Below are 23,285 nucleotides of genomic sequence, written 5' to 3'. Positions count from 1 at the left end.
GGCTTCCTCCTCAGACCCAGAAGCAGGATCTCGACTTCCTGTGCCAGCAGAGCCTGGCCTCAGCATGGACTGTAGTGCTGACCAGCTGACTCTCCCCAGGTCTTTCTGCAGCACATGGCCTGGCCATGCCTCATCACAGTGTCCTGCATCACAGACAGCCACAAGGAGCAGCACAGCAAGGACACAGCCTAATTGGAATCAAAAGTCATCAATTCCTTCGCAGTTCCACCCAGTTTGCAGGAGTAAAGGACTTTGCTAAGAATGTGTACAGGTTGCCCAAGAAAGTATTTCCAAATGTACTCAACCTGGGCTGATGCAGAACCTCACAAAGCACCCTGTGCTGATCCTTGAGTCCTACGCTTGGAGGGCCCCCAACTTCATGCCCCCACTGTGGACTCAGCTCCAGAATGGCTATATGAGCATCAAAGCTACATCAGCACTTTTACAGAGCCCCTGAGAAGGCCATGGGCTGATATTCAGGCTTCAGACAGTGAAGTGTGTGTGCATAACACCAAATGCATTGTAGTTAACCTGATCATGAACCTGTTTCAGACCCACAGGGGTGATTCAGGACATCCTGCTGGTAACTGCCCCCTCCCTTCATCATTATTTATTCTCTCTACTCATGATTCCCATCAGAATAAAAACATACTGTAACTCCTCCCACCTTGAAAACTAACCTGTCATCCCTGTACCCCTGCTCACATATCTGTGTAATTTTTCTGCTGCTCTCTTGCAAAATTCCTCTAAAGATTCAACCATGCTCACTGCCTCTGGTCTCCTTCTCTGCCTTCCAGAAATCACCGCAACTTTCCCCAAACTGCTCTGGTCCAGGTCAGTGATGGCCACCCTCTGCCAAATGCAACGTTCAGCAGAGCACCTCCTTTTCTGCCTCCTCTTCCAGACCCTCAATTTCGGAAATCCTCAAGATTTAGTCTGTAACATCTCTTTTCTCTTATTCATATTCATTTTTAAGGTGATCCCACCCAGTTCCATGATTTTCACACATATTTAAGTTTAGGACTCCTTGATTTTTTTTTTTGTCTCAAACTTTAATATTCTCCTGAACTTCAGGCCCACATACCCAACTACCAACTTGATGTTTCTGTCAGGACATCAGATTAGCAGCTCCAACTTCACATGCCCAAAACACAACTGTCTCCTTCCTCTCCTTTCTTCCTCTCTCCTTCCCTTCTCCCTTACCTTCCTCTGTTCATTACTTTTTAAATATGCTCTCTCTTTTACTTATAATGGGAAATTTCAAACACCTACAAAATCGATAGACAGATTGGTCTAATGAATTCCCATATACCCATCACACAGATTCAACATGACTAACTCATGGTCAATCTTGCTTCTCTTCCCCTTGAACCTTGCATTATTTTGAAGCTAGTCCCAGACATACAGGCTGCATCATTTTATCTGTGCATATTTCAGTGTGTGTCTCTAAAAGATAATACATCATTTTAATTTTTTTTAAATGTTTATTCATTTTGAGAGAGAGAGAGAGAAAGAGACACAGAGACAGAAAGTGCCCACAGGAGCAGGGGAGGGGCAGAGAGAGAAGGAGAGAGAATCCAAGCAGGCTCTGTGTTGTCAGCACAGAGCCCAATGTGGGGTTCAGTCCGAGAACCCGTGATATTATGACAAGCCGAAATCAAGAGTCAAATGCTTAACTGACTGAGCCACCCAGGCGCCCTGATAAGACCCCATTTTTAAACATGACCATCATATCATTATTGCAATCACAGAAAATAACAACTCCTTAATATCATCTAATACCCAGTCACTGTTCCAATTTTCAATGGACTCAATTTTTTGTAAGATTGCTTATTTGAATCAGGATCCCAAAAAGATCTATAGTGTGATTGTTTGATATACCTTTTAAGTCTCTTTTAATCTATAGTTTCTCCCTCCCTCTCTCTTTTTCCTTTTCAATGTACTTATTAAAATAAGACCATTTGTCCTACAGAGTTTCCTTAATTTAGGATTTTGCTGAATGTCCCACCTGTGTATTACCTACAAATTGGTACTGAGATTCTATATGTGGTGGTATAGTTTTCCATCAGAAGGCACATAATGTCTGTTTCTCTCTCTTTTTGTCATATTCAAAGTTTATGCTCACTGTCTGGGTCTATTACTTCATTAGGATTGCCAAATGGTGAATTTTAAGTTCTATAATTCTTTGTTCATTAGCTGGAATACTTCTGTAGAGAGAAATGTCCCCTCATCTACTATTTGGTTATTCCAAGGTATCGTTTGCATAGGAAAGGCAGTATAAATGCTTGACTTTTTTCCTGTATGAACCAGTTTTCAAAATAATGAGTTGGCTCCTTACCATTCTCCACCAGAGACCAATGAAGTGACCAAATTTACTGTCACCATAAACTTTTGGATTTAAACATTTTTGAGGATGTTTCGGTCCATTGCAGTTTTATCTTTATTGGTGCTCACATTATCCCACCTTTAGCACGTGGCTTAGTCCTTTTGACAGGCCCTGAATTATCTTTGCTATTCCTTGCTTTCTGGTATTTTAAGATGCTCTGGAATCATGTGGTGAATTTCCTGCCCCAGATCTGGGACCAGCAAACCTGGAACATGGTATTTCAAGACCACAATCTGTTGCTCCTGAGTTGATTTAAAATAGACCTCTTGATTTTGGTCTTCAAAACCAACCCCTGTCCCAGGGTTGTGGATGACAACTCCATTCTTTGAGTTACTCAAGCCAAAAACCTTGGAGTCAGCTTTGATCTTCTCTTCTTCTCTTCCCTTCACACCCCCTATCCATTCTATTAACAAGTTTAGTGACTTTATCTTCAGAACATATCCAGCTTGGGGCACCTGGGTGGCTCAGTTTGTTAAGCGTCCGACTTTGGCTCAGGTCATGATCTCACAGTTCGTGAGTTCGAGCCCCCATTGGGCTCTGTGCTGACAACACAGAGCCTGCTTCAGATTCTGTGTCTCCCTCTCTCTCTGGCCCTTCCCCTCTTGAGCTCTCTCTCTCTCTCTCTCTTTCAAAAATAAATAAACAGTAAAAATATTTTTTAAAAAAAGAACATATCCGGCTTGACAGCTGTCACCACTGGTGCTGCTGCCTGCCTGGTCCATCATCTCTCACCTGGTTTACTGCAGTAGACTTACAGCTGGTTTTTCCATGTCTGCCTATTCTCCGCATGGCAGCTAATGTGCTCTTTTTGAAAACATAACTCTTGGGGCGCCTGGGTGGCTCAGTCAGTTAAGCGTCTGACTTTGGCTCAGGTCATGATCTCATGGTTCGTGAGTTCAAACCCCGCATTGGGCTCTGTGCTGACAGCTCAGAGCCTGGAGCCTGCTTTGGATTCTGTCTCCCTCTCTCTCTGCCCCCTCCCCTGCTCACACTCTGTCTCTGTCTCTCTCTCTCAAAAATAAAGATTAAAAAATTTAAAAAAAAGAAAAAACATAACTCAGATTTTGGCATTGCTTTGCTCAAAACCATTCCAATGACTTCTTGTTTCACTTGGAACAAACTCCAAAAGGCTTACAATGGTTTCAAGGCCTCACCTGACCTGGCTTCCAGTTACCATCTTACCGTGTCCCCTGCCACTCGCCCGTCCATGCACTCTGCCAGCCACACTGGCCCTTCTGATGCTCCTCAACAGCTCTTGCCATTGGCTCTGTGTGGGAAGCTCTTTCCCCACATATGCACGTGGCTCCCCCTTTATTTAAAAGGCTTTCTTCTCTCCTCTGTATAGAATAGTCACACTGCCCCGCACCATCATTCTCTATCCACTAACCCTGCTGTATTTTTCTTCATAGCACAAACCACATGTGACATAATATATGTAGGTGCTCACTCTCTTGCTACAAGGATGTAAGGCAGGAGTTTATGTATTTTGTCCATGGCTGTATCCTCAGTATCAAAAACAATGGTCCTAATAATTGTTCAGTCAATATTTTTGAATGAGTGAATTAAGGCAGGAGAGAGGAGGGAACATCTGGGGATAAGGTTGGGCATCTGGGGTAATTTGCTGGTTGAGAAGTGAAAGGAATGAAGGGTTAGGCCAGAGAATGAAACTGCAGATCTGAGGATGTTGGGGATGTAGGAGAGGGAAGGCCTCCAATGTGGGGTCCACTTTCCCACTGCCCCTAAGCAGGGAAGATGCTGGAGCTAATGGACAGAAGATTTGACTCTCGCCTCTATCGGGTGTCTCTGCCCACTGACAGTGAACTTGTGCAGGGAGGGGCCTGGAGACCTCTGCTTTAGCCTTTGGTGGCTGTGGTGTCGTTCCTGATCTCACTCTACTTGGTGAGGTGTTGCTAACGGGAAAGAACACAGAGCTCTCCACTGTCCCAGACTCTCTGATTAAAATGTCCCTTCGTGGTCTTCTACGAAAGTATCCCTCATCCAAACTACAGACAAGTCAGGATTCAGCACTGAACCATAAGAAAAAAAATTTATTCCAGAGAGCTGGAAGAAACAATGCTACAAAGACAACAGAAACAGTGTGAGCCAGAGAAAAAATAAACACTCCTGAATTTCCATAAACACCAGAGAGCAAGAGAGCCCAGAAGTGTCCGTGTTGGCTAGATGTCAAACAAAGCTGGCGAGGCCCTTGGAAGCGTCCCAGTGAGAGGCCCAGGGCCGTGCAGATGCGAATTTCTCTGAGCGCACTTCTCCACAGCCAGTCTGCTCTCAACTCCCACCACAGCATTCAGGTGGGAAATTTCAAGTATTGATTTACAATAAACCTAACTGAATATGAATTTACTACATTGTTGATTTACAGTAAATAACTGACTTTTTAGACTGTCCAAGGTAGACCACTTGCATTGGGAAGTCTGACTATCTCTTTAAGACAATCAGCTCTCTCTAGTCATGGACTCGTGCTGTAAAGGCCAGCTGTGCAGGATGAGAACCTGCAAGACAGGGACCCAGAAGTACTGGGGTAACGGTGGAGCGAGGTGGGGATGGACAGGGCTCTGAATGCCTGTTCTCCTCAGACCTCACCACCCTCATCCCTACCTACCAGTCCATCTTCTGGAGTGTTCAAGCCTTCTTACCGATTTTTCCATCCTCCTCCTTTTTCTTTCCTCTCCTCCTTTGAAATATTGTCTATATGGACACAAAGGAAACATGCATGATTCTAAAATAATCTGCTTGGGAGCACCTGGGTGGCTCAGTCCATTGAGTGTCTGACCCTTGATTTTTGCTCAGATCATGATCTCATGGTTTGTGAGTTTGAGCCCCACGTTGGGCTCTGCGCTGACTGTGCAGAGCTTGCTTGGGATCCTCTGTCCCCCTCTCTCTCTCCCCCTTCCCCCATGCTTGCTTGCCCCCCCCCCAAAATAAACAAACTTAAAAACAAAATAAAAAATAAAATAATCTGCTGGTTTGGGAGGGAATCTAAATACTCATCCAGTGTCTAAGGCTGGAGCAAACTTCAGTCTTTAAGGTGAGTAGCAGACCCAGAGAGGAGTCTGGGGACCAGGACAACCAGGACACAGACTCTCTGGTGGTCCCTTGGGGGCGGGGAAATGTTCCCCTTCATGACCACACGAGGGCGCCTCTGAGGCAGAGCTGCTGACAGCACAAGGATGGGTATTTGCTAAATGGCACATGGGTGCTGCCTCCAGGGGTACCATCCCCTCAGCAGGCTCTGGGCCAGCCTCTGGTGCCAAGTGAGGTGGATACTCCTGCAGGTTCCCTGGCAGGATGGCAGGCACTAAGGCTTCTCCAACAGGTCACCTGGGCTTGGAAAGCAGGGTGCTCTATGTGCTCAAAACTGAAGCCCCTTTCTCAGGTGTTTCTGGACTGTGTCGTCTCCAGGGACTCCCTCTCCATCCTGACGGGGGGAAGGGCACCCCAATAATACCCAATATCAGACTTATCATCCTCTCGGTGAGGGAAGGCTCAGAGCTAATTTCAGTGCTGTGACATTTCTTGCATCCAGGTGTTGTGAAGCAAAGTCATACGCTCTTCATGTATAATGTATATAAACTGAATAATACCCATGCGCACAAACTGCCCCCCCCCCCCACACACACACACACATTCACTCTATGGAGCGTGAGAAAATGGACTTAGGGCAGCATTTGGGGCTTGGAGATGTGTAGAAATTTTCCCAGGAAGGGTGGCTTGGTTTTGCTGATAGAAGGAGGAGCTGACCCCTGGGGCAATTCTGGAATCCCAAGGTGAGGACATTTCTGCCTGGCCTGACTGAGTTAAATAGAAAAATAGAAGCTCAGAGGCCTACTAGAACACCCTCCTCAGTCCCCAGGGTCAGCAGACGGCTGCAGATCATTCTGACATTTCCCACTGCTTATTAAGAAGGAATACATTTAATAAAACAGAGAGCACACGTTTGTCCCTCAGCAGGCCTGAAGTCCTAGCACTGCCAAGGGTGCTGATAGCTATTTATTTCAGCATTCTGAATGGCATCTTTCGTGCCTCCTTTTCCTGAAAACAGGCTTGCAGCCTGGAAAACAAAGAACATGATGAAGAAAGAAACACATTTATCACTAAGTGAAAAAAGGGAAAAGGCCACATCATCTCCTGATATTGCAGTGAGGAAGGCCTCATCCCTCGCCTGTGGGTGGGATCATGCTCTCCCTCGAGGGCCAGGTTCGTGAGGTTTCCAGCCATGCTGGCATCTGAGCCTGGACCATGGTGCCAGGATTTTCAGGTAACCATGCCAGCAGCAGATGGAGCTTACAAACAACACAGCATAAATGTTCAAGCTGGGTGGGAGCTTAAATCCTTTCATTTTACAGACCAAGATGGCAGGCCAGGAAGGATACGTGAGCCACCCACATGATATAGAGGGGCAAATGTCACCCTTTGTCCCTATCAGTGCCCTTACCTGAGGGTGGGGGGGGGAGTGTGTGAAATCTTTGACATCGATTTCAAGAACATTTGGAAACACAGGCAAACAAAAACAACTGCTGTCCAAGAGGAAGAAAATAACGCTGTACTTCCACCAAGAAGCTCAAAAATGACTTCTGTTAATGCTGTAGAATATATCCATATTTATAACTCCCTCTCACTAATTCTGGCCCAGCACCAGAGAATGAAAACTTCTTAGACACATCTAGAAAGCTTATGGCATTGCCCATATAGTACACCACAAAGGATGATTTAATAATTCTAAAGACTCAGTATTAAACAGACCATTTCTCAGACCATCATCCCAAAAAATCAGAAACAAGTAACAAAGTGATAGTTTAAAAAAATATATTACTGGAAACTAAAGAAAAGAATATTAAATTTTAAAAGTTGGAAAAAAAAACCCATTTGCCAAATTACTAACTACTTAGAAATTCCAATGCAGTAGGGGTGCCTGGGTTGGGTGCTCAGTTGGTTAAGCATCCAACTGGCTCATGTCATGATGTCACGGTTCATGAGTTCGAGCCCCACTCAGGCTTTGTGCTCCCCCACTCATACTCTGTTTCTCCCTCTCTCTCAAGAATAAATAAACATTTTAAAAAATTAAAAAAAGAAATTTCAATGCAATATGTAGACAGAGGGAAACTTAACTTCAAAGACAAACTACACAACTCACTTAAAAAGCTGGAACAGGAGCAGCAAAGCAAGCTCAAGTAACAAGGAAGAAATACAAAAGGGCAAACATTAATGAAGGGGAGAAAGAAAAAAAAAATTAACAGAACTCATAACCTGATTCTTCTTTTTTTTTCATAAGCTAATCCTTTGAAAAGATTAATGAAATAACATTCTGGCAAGACTGGTCAAGAAAAGGGATGAGAAAGAGAAATTATCCACTGAAATAAACAAATATACAAGGAAGGGAAGGCATAAGTCCAGACACAACAAAGGTAAAGAATAATGCAATGACCTCTTTGAAGTAGGCTTGCTAACATGTCATATGTACATCTAATCAAGAGTTGAGATTACATCACCAATTTACAGGAATGCAGAGGACAGGAAAACATGACAGACCAGAGAGGCAATCATGGGAAACTAGACAAATGACATGATTTTTTCACATGAGAGGAAAACAGAGAGCAGAGGGAGCAGCCTGTTATGGAGAGATTAGAAGACAGGTCAATCAAGTGCAATACATAGACTTTGCTTTGATTCTGATTTAATTTTTTTAATGTTTCTTTTTGTTTTTGAGAGAGAGAGAGAGAGACAGAGAGACAGAGAGACAGAGAGACAGAGCGCAAGCAGGGGAGGAGCAGAGAGAGAAGGAGACACAAAATCTGAAGCAGGCTCCAGGCTTTGAGCTGTCAGCACAGAGCCCCATCGCAGGGCTGGAACTCACGAACCATGAGATCACAACCTGAGCCCTGAGATCACAACTTGAGCTGAAGTCAGACGATAAACCAACTGAGCCACCCAGGTGCCCCCTGATTTAAATTTTTTAAATGACATTTATGAAACAACCGGAAGTTTAAACACTGGCAATTTCTTGATGTTGAGAAATTATTTATTAATTTCTGAGAGGAGGTGATGGCATCATGGGTTGGTTGAAAAAAGAGTCATTGTCTTTTGAAGATTTATACGGGAGCATCTGCAGTTTTCATGATACAGTGTCAGATGTTGGCCTCCCATTAATATGAGGGGCTGAGTGGGGGGTTATAGGCGAAAAAAGGTTGGCCAGGAGTTGATAAGTATTGAAGCACAAAGGATCCAGTAATCCTTCTACTTTTGAATATGTTTGAAAGTTTCAAAAATAGGGGTGCCTGGCTCAGTCTGTGGAGCTTGCAATTCTTGATCTCAGGGTTGTGAGTTCAAGCCCCATGTTGAGTGTAGAAATTGCTTAAAAATAAAATCTTTAAAAATATTTTTTAAAAGTCTTTAAAGCATTATGGACATGTGTTCTCTAAACAGTGTAACAATCTAGACGTTATTGATAAATTTCTTGGGAAATATGAACGTCAAGATATAGAATACTTGACTAGACCTATAAGTAATGTGTTCCACTCAACTTTCCAGAGACAGATAATCTTTATCCCATCACAGATTGTTCCAGTAAATGAAAAGAGAGAAGACCGCCCAGCATTTTTTTGCGAAATTAATATAACCTCGAGCCAAAACCAGATCAGGATGATACAAAGGGTAAAAAATGACAGGCCTCTTTCACTTATGAATGAGAATGCAAAAAATAAGATACCAACTGCACTGATCCAACAATGATGGAAAAAGATATACTTTATCCAAGCAGTAAAAGATTTGCCAGCAAATGCATTGATGTTATTCATCACAGTAAAGACCAAAGGAGAAAAACCATGCATCTTTTTCAATAGATACAGAAAAAGCATTTAGTATACACAACATCTATTTAAGATTTCATAATTAAAAATCTTACAAACTAGGAATAGAAAAAGTTCCTTAAATCGATACCCAACACCTACATCAAACATTTTTCCTTTTTTTTAAATTACATGTTTTAATGTTTATTTATTTTTGAGAGAGAGAGAGAGAGAGAGACAGCACAAGCGGGTGAGGGACAGAGGGAGAGGGAGACACAGAATCCAAAGCAGGCTCCAGGCTCTGAGCTGTCAGCACAGAGCCCAAGTGGGGCTCGAACCCATGAATAGTGAGATCATGACCTGAGCCAAAGTCTGACACTCAACCGACTGAGCCACCCAGGCACCCCAAACATTTTTCTTAATGGAGAAAATTTAGGCATGTTCCTTTGAAGACTAGGAACGAGACAAATATATACTATTACTGCTACTGTTTAACAAACAGTGCTGGAGGTCCTAACTAATGTGGTAAGAAGAGAAAAAGAGAGGTAGAGCAATTTGAAAGGAAAGATAAAATTTCAAGTATTTATAAAATATATGGTCATCTACATAGAAAAACCAAAAGAATAAAGAACCTATCATAACTAATAAAACTGAGCAAGGTTATCGGAAACAAGATCAACCTACACAAATTTCTAATGCTTATCTACACCAGTGGTTCTCAATGAGGAGCGATTGTGCCTCTCAGGTAGGGTTGACAAATTTACCAAGTAAGATTTAAAAGGACACTCAGTTAAATTTGAATTTCAGATAAGCAATAAATAATTACGTAGTAAGACATGCCCGTGCAATATTGGGGATAAAATACTGGGTGTCAGTTATTTATGTGACAGCCCCATCCCCAGAGGACATTTGGCAATGTCTGAGGACATTTTGGCACAACTGGGGAAGGGGTGCTGCTGGCACCTGATGAGTGAAAGGCAGGAATGCTGCTAGCATCCTACAACACACAGGACCATCTTCACCACGAAGGATCATCCAGCCCCAAATGTCATAGTGCTGAGGCTGAGACACTCTGAGATAACCAGCCAGAAAATATAATGAAAATCAAGGACCATGTCCAGCAAGTATAAACTGTCTGGGGATTAATTTCACAAAGAATTCACAAAACTACTATAGAGAAAACTTTGAAACTCTTAGAAAAGGCAGAAAAGATTAGATGAATACGCAGAGACATTCTATGCTCCTGTGAACGTGCAAAAAGGCCAGTTCCACTCTGAAAATCGCTAAATTCATTGTAACCCTAATCAAACTTTGAGCCGATTTTTCTTCAGAGATTTGATAAGCTTATTCTAAAATTTACGTGGAGGAATAAAGGACCATGACTAGCACAGTCGAGTCTGAAAAAGAAAAGAGGGAGAGAGACTGGTTTGCTAGATATTAAGACACTCTAGAAAGTCATGGTAGTAAAAAGTGTTACTGGCTCCAGAACAAACAAAAGAGATCGACGGGGCAGAAAGGAGCACTCAGAGACTGACCCTTGCAAACTTCACGCACTTCAGAAAAGCTGCCACAAATCAGTGGGGAAGGGCAGACGAACACTAACGGCATGAAAAACCAAACCCAAACAAAACTAGAACCTACCTGATACCACAGGGAAGATGGATGACCACAGGGTTTTTTTTACATTAACCTTTTAAGTAAAAAGTAAAACTATACATAAAATTAACAGAAGACAATGTTAGTGGGCTAAGGGTGAGAAAGGTCAGAAGTACCAGCCATACAGCAAAACGGATGGGTGGATTTGCTTACACCAAAAGAGAGGGACTCCTATCACCAAAGGATGCTGTGAACAAACATAACATACTGGGAGAAGATATATGTAACACCTAAAGCAACAACAGACTAATATCTACATTAAACAAGGGACTCTGGTAAATCAAGGAAAAAAAAAAAACCCTGGTTAAAAAATCAGCAGAGAATGAACAGGCAGTTAACTGAAAAAGACCATAAAATGCTAAGAAAGATATAAAGAGATGCTCACCCTTATCGTAGAGAAATGTAAATTAAAACAACCTTACAATCTCACTTTACATTCAGCACATTAATAAAAATTAGGAAGCTGGATAATGCCAAGGGTTGCGGGAGATTCGCTGTTGGGGGATTGGAAGCTGAGGCAGCCTTTCAGGAGAGGAGCCTGGCAATATGGGATCAGATTAAGCAAATGCACCACCTGGGATCCCGCTAGCCTGCTCCTGCAGATGTGCCCAAAGAGATCATCCAAAGATGATTAAGGGGACATGTGTAAAGATGATCCCCGCAGTGATGATTGTGCTGCCAGAGCGGGGTCAAGCCACACGCCCAGCACTGGGAGCCTGGGTGGGAAAACGGTGCATGCGCACATGGGAGGTGGTGCAGTAACTGTAAGTAATGGATTAGCTGTATGCACAGCAACATCTATGGGTCTTTAAAAGCGTGATGCCTAGTGGAAAGCAAAAAAAGACTTATAACCAACATTTTTAAATTAAAAAGCATGCTCACAAAGCAATAGATGCTTCATAAAGACACACAAGTAAGGTGCACATCAACACAATAACACGATCGCTGGTCATGAGTGGAGAATGGGAAAGAGACATGAGGATAAAGGGGACTAAGTAGATTTTTTAAAAAGCTAAGTCCTTGCAAAGCCTAGAAAATAAATGTGCTGAGCTGAGGAGGAGTATGAGTAATTTAGCCTTCTGCACCTGGGGCCTACAGAAAACAAAGCAGCAAAGAAAGAAAAAAAAAAAGGTGCAATGGGCTTGACAGAAGCTGGAAAAGCTATTTCCCAGCTTCAAGCGACTTGGGTGCAGACTGTCCATTGTTTGAAGGAAATGGTTTTCCCGGGCGGCTGAAAGGGACCCTCTGGAGGAGAGGCAGGAGCTGGGCAGAGAAGCAGCGTGAGCATGGGGGTGGGGACTGCTGAGGTCTCCAAGTGGAGGTGCCCAAATCCCAGAGGGGTGGAGGGCCAGCTGAGGGGGTGCTACAGCTGTTACCACAGAGGTGGAGGCCTCATTTGTGTCCCCTGTCCAGCGAGGCAGAGGGGACATTCAGGGTAACACATTAATCCTGTTGTAGATAATAATTTCCTAACAAAAACAGGATCATAATATATTGTTGTGTAACACACTTGCATCATGAAACGGCATGTTGTCAACATTTTCTATGATATTAAATACCCTTCTACAACACTGTCATGGTTTTATGGGGTCCATGCAAGTTACTTATTGCTCAGGTCCAGGCCCCACCCTCCACGGGTCACAGTCTCCCTTTCCAGCTGGCTCCTTGCCGGGTTCAGCCAATGGAGACACTGCAAAAAAGTAGAAGATGGGAGGGAGAAGCCAGGGTATTTCTAACTGACTTCCTCCCTAGTCTGTGTGTGGTTCCAGCTCCTGTACCGCCTCCCCCCCCCCCCCCCGCACCCGCAGCTTTTGGACTTGGTCCAGCCAGTGGGATCCAGTGGGATGGAAATGGATCTTTTGGACATTGCTAATCTCTGGGTTGCTTCTGCATACTCTGGCTCCTCAGCTCTTTCATCACCTGTATAACCAACTGGAATAGATTGTCTTCCTGACCAGACCCTCACACAGGGTGGGCAGACCCACTGTATGGAGTGAACGTTTTTTTATTATAAATCACACAGTAGCCAATACCCTCGAAGTGAAATCTTGGTCTCTAACTATCCATTTCCTCTGCACAAATTTCTAGAAAATTACACAAAACATGCTTTTGTTGTATGTTGCCTGTTTCCCCCTAAATGGTTGTGCCAGTTAGCGCTTGCAACAAGAGTGTATGGGATGCTTCCATAATTTCACTGTCAATCAGGGAGGGCCATGTCAGTGGATGTCAGCAGGGTCTTGTGAGGAATGGATTGCCCAGGTCTGCATTTTGTTTATTGGAGAGAGAGGAAAGGTAAGGAGAGAATAGACGCGCATGTTTTTTAGATGTTCACGTAAGTAAGGGCTTTATATCCTGAATGTGAATCACATGCCTACAGAGACCAGCCACAGGCCCCTGCAGGCTCTGCTAATATCTCGGCCAAACTCCCTAAACAGTATTCTGCTGCACCAGTCATGGTTCTTCACCGATGCTTGAAAGTTACAGGCTCAAAAACGGCCTAGGAAAGGTCATCTATCTTCCAGTTCCATTGGAACAGAGTTTCTGAGAAGAGAAATATCTGGGGTCAAGACCAAGTCTTGGCCACATGCCTGTCAAGCAAGCACATACAGTCAAAATCAAGATACTCATTAATTACTCACACCAGTTAGAACATCCTCATATGCTCAAAAGATGAGTACATTCTTCAAAATTCTCAGGAATCACACACTGAATATTTTGAAAAATGTTAAAATTTATTAATAGTTAACATCACATAGTTAATTCAACTAGTTCCTTATTATACATGACAACATCTTTACTAGACTGAGTGCTCAATAATTTGAGATTCAACACATCCCGGTCAAAGATTGAGATTCACCATATTTACATCAGGCAAAGCAGCATCAGCAAGGAACTGTCACCTAACTGTGGGAACACAAACATTCAAAATGCATATTCCAGCATTCCTTTTTGGAAACCAACAACACGTGTGTAATAGCCACACACACAGCACTACCTTTAAAAAAGGTGCAATTTCATACACAGTGCCTAATTTTCAAGTTTAAAAGTTAAAAATCATCTCTACTTCTTGGGCATTCTTTAGTGATACACAAACTTAAACACTGTTCTCAGTACAAGTGTGAGAGATGTGCAAAAACTGGGTGCTACTGAGTCGTGTCTTTCCTTCCTTGTTTTCATCCTTGATTCCTACTCAATAGTGTTATGGGGCCATTCCCTCTTTACCATGTAGTTGCAGTGTGTGTGGGTGCATATTTTAGGGAAGAAATGGGCTTTTGGACTCAGAATTAACTGCACTCCTGAAAAGTAAGAGTATACAAGATTTTATGCCACCCCACTCCCCCCAACCGCACCAACAGTTTGAAATAAATACTGTGTATAAAAACAGCTCAGCCTAGAGAAGCCCTTGGACGATGCTTCTCATAAAACATTTATGAAACAAACCGATTTTGCTAGGAGGGCACAAATCCACCAAAAGTGTTGTCCCTGAGGTTTTCTTTGTTTGATTGTTTCATTGTTCAGTTTTGGTTTGCTATTAACAGATTTTTTTTTTAAATGTTTTTGGTGGCTTCCTTTATCTTCTTGGAGAGCTTAAAAAATACTACTGACTGCCCTAAGAATGATAATTCCTAAGCAGTGAGTCTGTCTGAAATGATTCCTGTTTCCTTTGGTTAAGAGCCTGGGTAATATTGCCCCAGGAAGGTCTAGACAGAGCAGCCAGTCGCTATGGTTTTTTTTAGTCCATAGACCCAGCTTCCCTCACTGTTCCCTGCCTTCCACGTTTCTGAGTCTGCAAGTTAAAAAGGAGCCGGGAAGGAGCTACTTGGCCATTCACTCACCTTGAAGAGGCTTCCCTTCTCTTCCCGCAGGCGAATGAGGTATTTCTAGTAACCTGTCAGTATCTTCACCTTCCATCCTGAAATTACGCTCATCTACTACAGAGGCCAAGTCTGAAGACACCCTGTGTATTTATACACATAACAAATTGACATATAAATACATTACATACAGCCCATCGTTACATACAGTGTCAAGATAAAGGAGTAGATGTACTTCATGAAGTAAATAAATTTCAAACATAAATTAAAATGAAAGTAGGGTTGTTTCCACTTCTGCAGGAAAAATTTTAAAAACAGACCAAAAAAGTCTCCCCATCCCCCCAAAGGTCCATTGCTCATGGATGACTCAGGAACCCACAAGGAGATATGACAAGCCCACTTGCAGGATGTGTCAACTCATGGCTTTGATTTTGCTTGCTCAGATTCGGGATGCTTTAATTCCAGGAAGAGCATCGCTGGAACCCATCATGCTTGAAAAGTGAGGTTAAAGAGGGGCCGTCATATGGCTATCCATGGATTTCCCTCCATCGCTGCCTCTTCTCCCACCCCGCCACTTCTGCCTGTGGAGGATCAGGCTCAAGTTATTGGAGATCCCCACAGATCTCAGAGCAGAAATGACATCCACCTCCATACTGGGGAATGCTCTTTACCTAGAAATGTCACGTTCAGGGTCCATGGTGAAGCAACCGTATCTTTTCATTAGTGTCCCCATTCTGTGAGATTATACAGGGACATGGAATTTGGCCAGGGGGATTACTAAAGGTTAAAATTTGCCTTCTTAAGTTTTCAGAGAACCAATAGGAAGAGTTGTGACAAGTATGAACAAGTCCTTACTTCAAAACCTATTTATCTCAGGAGGGCTAAGTCTTGGGCTCTGAACTCTGCAGTGAGTACACATAGAGACAACACCCAGTCCGATGGGTCTTCCTCTGCCAAAGAAAACCCAAGGGGTCTGTCTCTGACACAGGGGATGACATCTTATAATTTAAAGGAGGGAAGAGAGGGAACTCCAGGAAGTCCCTTCCAATTTCAGGACTCTATCGCTGTCCAGCCTCACGGATGCGGCAGGCCACAGCAGTGATGAGAGCTGCCCCCTTCCCGCTGCCATCCTCTGACTCCAGGAAGGACACATCACATTTCGGAGCCAGGTCTTTCACCGTCTCATGCATGACTTTGGCAAAGCTGTAAACGTGGGGAGGAAGACACAGGGAAAAAAAAACTTCCTTAGTCATGATTGATTTGTGTCCTCAGAGATGAGACCCTAAGAAGTTATGCTGGAAACCCAAGAATTATTAAGATGACCAAGAGGACGACAGCTACCATGTATTAAACACTCTGTATCGTGTATCTGAAAACCAAGGCTTGTGAAGGCTGGCAACATGCCCAAATTCTATGTCATAGCAGGCAAGTGGGGAGCAGAGATCCTTGTAAGACAATCATCGGAGATTCTGGAAGCTGTGTTCTTGAAAGTAATCAGGGGCGCCTGGGTGGCTCAGTCGGTTAAGCATCCGACTTCAGCTCAGGTCATGATTTCGCGGTTCGTGAGCTCAAGCCCCGCATCGGGCTCCGTGCTGACAGCTCAGAGCCTGGAGCCTGCTTTGAATTCTGTGTGTGTGTGTCTCTCTCTCTGCCCCTCCCCTGCTCACATACTGTCTCTCTCCCTCCTTCAAAAAATAAACATTAAAAAGATTTTATATGCTAATTTGGATGTAAATTTTTAAAAATAAAAAATAAAATTAAAAAAATTAAAAAACAATAAATAAAAATAAACTTAAATTTAAAAAAAAAGTAATCAGTGGAAGAGAAGTTCAACAGTCATAGGCATCACAAGTATACCCTGCAGAAGGGCATATCTTGTCCCTAAATTCTGGAAGATAAAGCCCCATGCACTTGAAACTTCATTTTCCAGGGGTATGGACTCACATCAGATCCACATCTAATCCAAAATGCCACTAAAGATAAAAGGAGCAGGTTCATGGGTGGCTGTAGGCCCATTACGGTGATCACAGAGCCTTTCAATATGGGACTAGAGAAAGAGATGGTCCCCATGTACCCCAACATAGCAGGGTCAGGAAGTCCTCCTCATCTATGAAGCAAGCCTCAGTGCCAGTGGCTTGGCTTCTGTCCCCCTCCCAACTCTCCTCTGGGACCAAGATTCCTACTCTTCAGTGACATTGACCATCAAGACAAGGGACTTGCGACTTCTCAAGTTTCCCTCTTTTAACTATCTGTGTAAACTCTGGGCAAGTCTCTCAACTCCTCGAGAAACAGTCATGCTGCGAGCAGGCAACATTTCAATAGAGGAGTCTCTCTTTCCTCACTCTGCCTCACCTACTGCCCAGACCAGGGTAACAGCGCTGTTCTTTTAACTTTGAGCTGAAAAGCTTGTAGGGGGGAGGGGCGGGGGGAAGGGATTGGGGTACTTCCTAAATTAAAAATGATTCATTCAAAACAAATGCAAATGAGTGAAGAAGGGAGAGGAACAATGGCTGATGAGAGAAGAAGAGAGATGGAGAAACAGGAAAAAGTGTAGAAAGAAAAGAAAATTCAGTGCTTCCACATTGGGGAAGTTTGAAGGACACGCTTTATAAAAAGGGCCAGACAGGGGAGGCTGGGTAGCTCAGTCAGTTGAACATCCAGACTCTTGATTTCAGCTCAGGTCGTGATCCCAGGGTCCTGAGATCGAGCCCTGCCAAGAGCTCTGCACTGAGTGCGGAGCCTGTTTTGAGATTCTCTCTCTCTCCTTCTGCCCCTCCCCCATGCTATGCTTGTGCACACTCTCTCTCTCTCTAAAAAAAAAAAAAAAAAAAAATTTAAGGGCAAGACAGTAGATCCACTTTCAGCTTTGTGGCAACTACTCTGCCATTGTAGAGTGAAAGCAGCCAGAGACAACATATACATGAGTGGGCATGGCTCATGTTTACAAAAACAGTCATGGCTATAATCTACCAGCCCCCACACCAAACTGCAGAAAATATCTCGCTCCAGAGTTCCCCTACATTTCCTCGAATGTTCACAGGAGCAGTGTTTGTAACAGACAAAATCTAGAAATAACCCAATATCCATTAGCAGAACAGTAAACTATAGTATACTCATTCAAAGGTATGCTATGCAGCCCTGAAAATTAATGAACTGCAATTGCATTCTTCCATGTGGATGCGTCTCAAAGCTATAAATGCTGTGTGCAGAAAGCCAGTCACAAAAGAGGAGATGCCATAGGACTCCCCTTATGGCAGGTTCAAAATTAAGTAAAACGGAACCATAGCGATGCATACACAGATAAGCAGGGAAAGGAAGCAAGGGACTAAGTCACCAGAGTACTTTCCCTGGCAGGGGACAGGGGCATAGCACCTGAGTCTTCCAAGCTGGGTGGTAAAACACAGACCTACTTCTGGTTCTTAACCTTTAAAGTAAAGCATATATATTATAGACACTCATTTGGAATGTCAGGTGCTTTGCTATAAACTAAGAAGAGAGAGGAAGGAAGGAAAAGCAAGGAAAGAACAGATGGAGAAAGAAAGTTGGACAAGGAGAGTGGAGGTCAGGCACTCACTGAGGATGTAGCTTGTAGAGGGTCCCATCCACGCCTACTGTCACTTTGAGGGTGTCCAGCCCACGGTTTTCTCGTATTTTGTCCACCACGGCGGCCATGCCCGCACCACAGAGCTGGGCCGCCCGCCGTGCCACCACCGTGCACACCTCTTTGACGATGATGCTGTCGTCACAGGTGCTCTCGAGCCCCAGGTGGTGCAGGATGGCGCGGACCTGCAGCAGGGCTAGGCAGTCACTGGGGGGGTGGGGGGGAGGGGACAGACAGGGAGTGGTCAGTCACATACACCAGGGGCTGGTGGCCCACCCACCACTCCAGGGGACTGGTCACGTAGGAGCTCCCTGAGAGGTGGATCCTGTTCTTGAACTCAGTTCAGGAACCCATGCTCATCCCACTGGACCACACAGAGCCCACCTGAGTGTGACGGGAACGTAAAGAAACGAGCTCCTATTCCAGTTTGCCCAGGCGAGGCAGGGCACTGCTACCATACCACTGGCACTCAAGAAAAAAGGAAATTCACCATCTATGTATTCCACTCATTTGGAAAGAATAAAGACAGTGACAATGCTTGTAGTTGGCATTTTCAGCTTTCTTATCCATTTTCTTATTGCTGTTCACAGGTCAGCAGGACAAGCATCACCTGCCAGCAGAGACCCTGTTCTGTCTCTGCTCCCCCACCCGGGGTGGTCTGATAACTACTCGCGGCTCAGGAAACAAATGTAAATACAATGGTAAAAAAATAAATATTATATAAAGGGAGCTGTTTTAGAACCCTGGAATCAGCTTCCTGCACACAGACAGACATGCACACTAGAACATATTCTTTCTATTCACTGGTGCAGATGTCCTGGAGCCCCACTCATGCCAGTCATCCAGTTCCTGTTTTCCCATACACCTGACAGTAATGCATAGCATTAATTATTAAAGGGCTCCGAAATTCACTATGGTAATTTGGAACGGTCTTTGCTCCCATTAGACTGGAGGAGGGGGGTTTTGCTTTAATGAGCCACCACATGGCCTGATTTCTTCTGCATTGCCATTGCCTGGCATGCCAATCTTCACTCGATCCTGGCTGCCTTATTACCACAGCAGCAGTTGAGAAGCACCCTCCCGCCAGGTGCAAGCACTTTAATAGGCTAGTTTCCTTTGTGCATTCCAGTTTATATCCTATGAGCAGGTATCTTTCTACCTTTGATAGTTGATCTAAAACCCACCCACATTACTTTGCATGGGGGGTGAGGGGGTGCCTTGTGCCAGCTCAGCAGGATTTTTCATGAGAATGTTATATATTTGCTCTTAAAATGCCAACTATCCATAACTTTAAATAAACACTATAGACAACAAATGTGTTTGCTACTAAACTGACCTTTATGTAAGCCGTGCCCCGACCTTACTTGAGCTACGGAAATCCTTCAGCTTGTCTGTCCATGAGAAGGAGGATACGGTCCCACCCTTCCTCGGGCCCTAAATTCTCACCTCTCAATCTGAGACAGGAACTTAGTTTCAAAGATTCCTCTTGTCTTGAGTCGTTCTGAGATGCGGCCACGGAAGAGCAGCCCACGCTTGGTGAAATCGATGAGGATGTTACGGACAATCTCGCCCAAATACATGCCACTGATCATTTTCTCAAACCTGCAATGCAGATAATGTGCATGGAAGTTAAGCAGGAAGGTGAGATGCCCAGCACATTAGAAAGTAGAGGGCATGCAGGTTCCCCCTGGTGGGAAAGGAAGTGCTATTTGATTCACTTGGGCAGGATTCCTGGTATCTGCATACATTGAGCCACAGCCTTCGGCAAAACTGACTACAGTGCCTGAGGCCCATGGGGTTCCCTGGGATCATCTCCATCTTCTGGGCTCATCTCCCTTCTGGTGCTTACTCCCAATTCCAAGAAGGAAAACACACTCAAACCCCATCTCCAAGAAAACGGCAGGATGCTGAGTCTTAATCCTTAACTTCATCAGACATTCAGCATGTTTTCTCTCCAAACTAATCATTATCACTTTACTTGAGTGCCAACTGGAGAAGCCCGGTCTTGGCCACCAGAACTGATGTGACAGCTCGGTGGCTTGAGGGCCTTTTGGCCCTCAATAGTGCCTTTAAAAAAGCTGAGGCCCCCAGTTGCAACCAAGACCCCCATCCCCACTCCATCTTGTCCCACCCTTTCTTTCATTAATGACACTTATCTGGCCCCTAGAGGCATTTTCGTCTGTGACTTGTACTCTTGACCAAAGTATATTCTGCAGAACTATGGTCCCTGATTAATCCAATTAGGAAACACTACACACAACATCTCCCCAATGGGAAGTGTGCTCGCAGCTCAGAGCACCTCCCCATCATGCTTTGTGAGGCTAGGGCTGGCCCTTGTCCAGTCCTGACTATAGAGGATGCTACATAATGAATGGATGAGGAGGAGGAAGAGACTCCTGTTTGCTTCCTGTTCCTCTCTGTTACACCAGCTTCTTTACCCTACTATCAGCAGATGACTCAACTGTCTTTCCTCACAGTCCCAGACCTAGGTTTTAACACCATCCCTTCCTGTTCTCACAGGCAGTGGTAGGAAGGCTGCCTCTGACATTTCCTAGCTCTGTGTTCCTCAGTGTCCCCTTTACATCTTTTCATCCTTCTAAAACCTGTGTCACCAGTTCCCTTTAAGAAATGCTCCTCAAAACACAACTCTTGTTTTCCCAACTGGATTTTGAAGGTGTCATAGTCCAAGCGGTAGTACTTCCCCGATGTTATTTGAAAACCCTTGCCAAGGAAATTTCTTCTATTGACGTCTCAGAAACAGGTGTCCTGGGACTTGCTGTTGCAGAGGATCTGACCACTTGCTACAGTGCAGTTGGGGTACATGTACCAGGACTCGCAGGCACTGGGGTAACTACCTCTGTTTGCCAGGGTTGAGAGAAAGCTCATCCACAGCCACATCAAATTCCGTGCGGAAGTCGTCCAGGCACCCGTTGTCCCCGAAGGCCCCCCACTCCATGTTGACACACATCCGGCCCTCCTCCCCTTCCACCAGCTCCACGTTCCGCATCTCCTCCATGTAGCAGGCGTTGCTGCCCGTGCCTGCCAATCACAAACGCGTCAGGGCCTCACTCTGCACCGTCCCCACACCCGTCTGAGGCCATGGGTCACAGCGCAGGAAGGACTGCTGGGGCTTTACCAACAATGAGGCCGATTTCACAGTGAGGGTCTTCATAGCCACAGGTCATCATCGTCCCAACTGTGTCATTCACCACGGCGACCACATCCAGGTCAAACTCCTAAGAGGGCAAAAGCAGATCCCCAGTCCACCAAAGAACCACAACATGTTCTTTCAGACCCTTGCAAGGGAGACTGATATGTATAGAAAGTGTATTTGATACAGCCTGGCTCATTCTCACTTTTTGTTCAAATGTCACCTCCTCAGAGACCTTTCCCGGTTGTGCTATTTAGGAATGCCCTTCTCCAGCCCACTCACTCTGTCCTCACCTGACTTCATGTCTCTTCACAGCTCTAAGGCACCTGACATTAGCTCACGGGTTTGTTTATAGTACCAGAGTTTGTTGTGGTCATTCCTGAATCCCCAGTGCCAAGAGCAGGGCTCGACACGCAGCGGACACTCGGTCACCACCGAAGGACCACGCTAATTCTCCCCCTAACCCACGCAACCACACCCAACACTTCCCGCTTTCCGAACACGGGTCATTCTGGGCCTCGTGGCATGCCTCTCCCACCTCTCGCCGGTGAATGGCTTCCTTCAGCAGGGTGACCACATCCTCTCCCTCGCAGCCCGATGCCTTGAAGCCTTTAGTCCACTTGAGGAGGATGCTCTAAAAGTCACATAAGAGCACAGATGAGGACAGCAGAGGAGGGTTCCTGTGTCATTCCCGGGGCCCGGCTATGCCTCTCGTTCTCAACCTCACCAGGTAGTACAGATTCCCTTTAATGACCAATCATCCCTCCCACAAATGATTGCATACCCCCTATGCGTGTGTTCCATTGTTTAATCCTCACAGCAAACTGGTGACATAGTTATCATTATTGTGCCCATTTTCTAGGTAACTGTGGCTCTGGAGTAACTTGCCCAAGGCCTGAAGCTTAGGGGAGAGGAGCGGGACTCACCCCCAGGCCAGCTGACTCCATGGGCCCCTAAGTACCACATCACTGTCCCTGCAGGGAGCTAAGTTCTATACAAGTGTTTCTTTTGCTGGGAAAAGCAGTTTGCTCTGCCCTGTCCTATATTCACATCAGAAGGGTCAGAGTCTGTCTCTTCATTGTCAAATTCCAGGATGGTGTGAACAAGTGCCTTGCTTGGGTGACAGTTGGGTGACAGCTAGGCTTCACATCATCCCAGTGAGGGAAGCACTCTAGGCTCTTCAGAGTCACCCATAAGCCACTCGTCTTTAATGTGGCCGTCTGCCGTGTCACAGGGCCCCCTGGGGAATACACACATGGAGATTTTACATGTGGGAGAAGTGTTTCGGTTATTGTCCCCTGGTTTCCTCTTTGCTGCTGGAACCCATCGGAAAACAGCATCAAGAACTATTGGGCCACCTCCCTGCAAGGCCAGAATCCATAAATGGACTGTGTGCTCACTACCCACCCTCTTTCATGGTTTCTCCAGGCCTTGCTCAGCCTCACCCCTGCTTGGCATTTCATGGCCCAGGAGTTTAGAGTCACAAGTCAACCTGGATGTGTCACGCTGTGTTCAGATCCCAGGAGATTTGGAAAAATAAGACATGATCCCAGCAGTGTCTTGGCTTACATACCTACATCCAAACAACTGTGTGCTCATCTCTAGCTGTCTTGCCTACAAATTAGTTTCACATCTCTAATGAAATTTTATATTTAGCACTTTCAAGTTTACAGAATGATCAAATAACATTATTTCAGGTGGTCCTTAATAATAAGACACGCAGAGAGGCCCGTGAATCTGGGGAGACTTGCCCAGGGCCACGAGGTGGTCAAGGCAGCTTGGGGCTTCTGGGCCTCAGCACCTGCTGATTTTCCACTCAATAAGACAATCTTACCAGAGCAGATCCCGGCTCACAGACCGATTGAACAACAGA

General features: G+C 44.9%; 1 protein-coding gene across 2 annotated transcripts in view; it reads right to left on the bottom strand.

Annotated features, from left to right (window-relative positions):
• Window positions 1-13,556: 13,556 nt before the first annotated feature.
• The window catches only part of HK2 (hexokinase 2), a 62,018-nt gene continuing 52,289 nt past the window's right edge, over window positions 13,557-23,285 (bottom strand). For both annotated transcript variants that reach the window (XM_019442834.2, XM_019442841.2), the window contains exons 13-18: window positions 21,951-22,046; window positions 21,398-21,497; window positions 21,117-21,300; window positions 19,708-19,863; window positions 18,235-18,468; window positions 13,557-15,863 (exon numbers count right to left, since the gene is read on the bottom strand). In XM_019442834.2, the coding sequence (XP_019298379.2) occupies window positions 15,719-15,863; window positions 18,235-18,468; window positions 19,708-19,863; window positions 21,117-21,300; window positions 21,398-21,497; window positions 21,951-22,046 (915 nt within the window). In that variant the 3' untranslated portion in view covers window positions 13,557-15,718. The remainder of the gene's footprint in view (window positions 15,864-18,234; window positions 18,469-19,707; window positions 19,864-21,116; window positions 21,301-21,397; window positions 21,498-21,950; window positions 22,047-23,285) is intronic.

The sequence above is a fragment of the Panthera pardus genome, unplaced genomic scaffold (assembly GCF_024362965.1).
Source record: "Panthera pardus isolate Hobbes unplaced genomic scaffold, ASM2436296v1 HiC_scaffold_25, whole genome shotgun sequence".
Classification (NCBI taxonomy): domain Eukaryota; kingdom Metazoa; phylum Chordata; class Mammalia; order Carnivora; family Felidae; genus Panthera; species Panthera pardus.
Note: the sequence above shows the minus strand (reverse complement) of the source record. Positions and strands in the feature narration are given on the sequence as shown.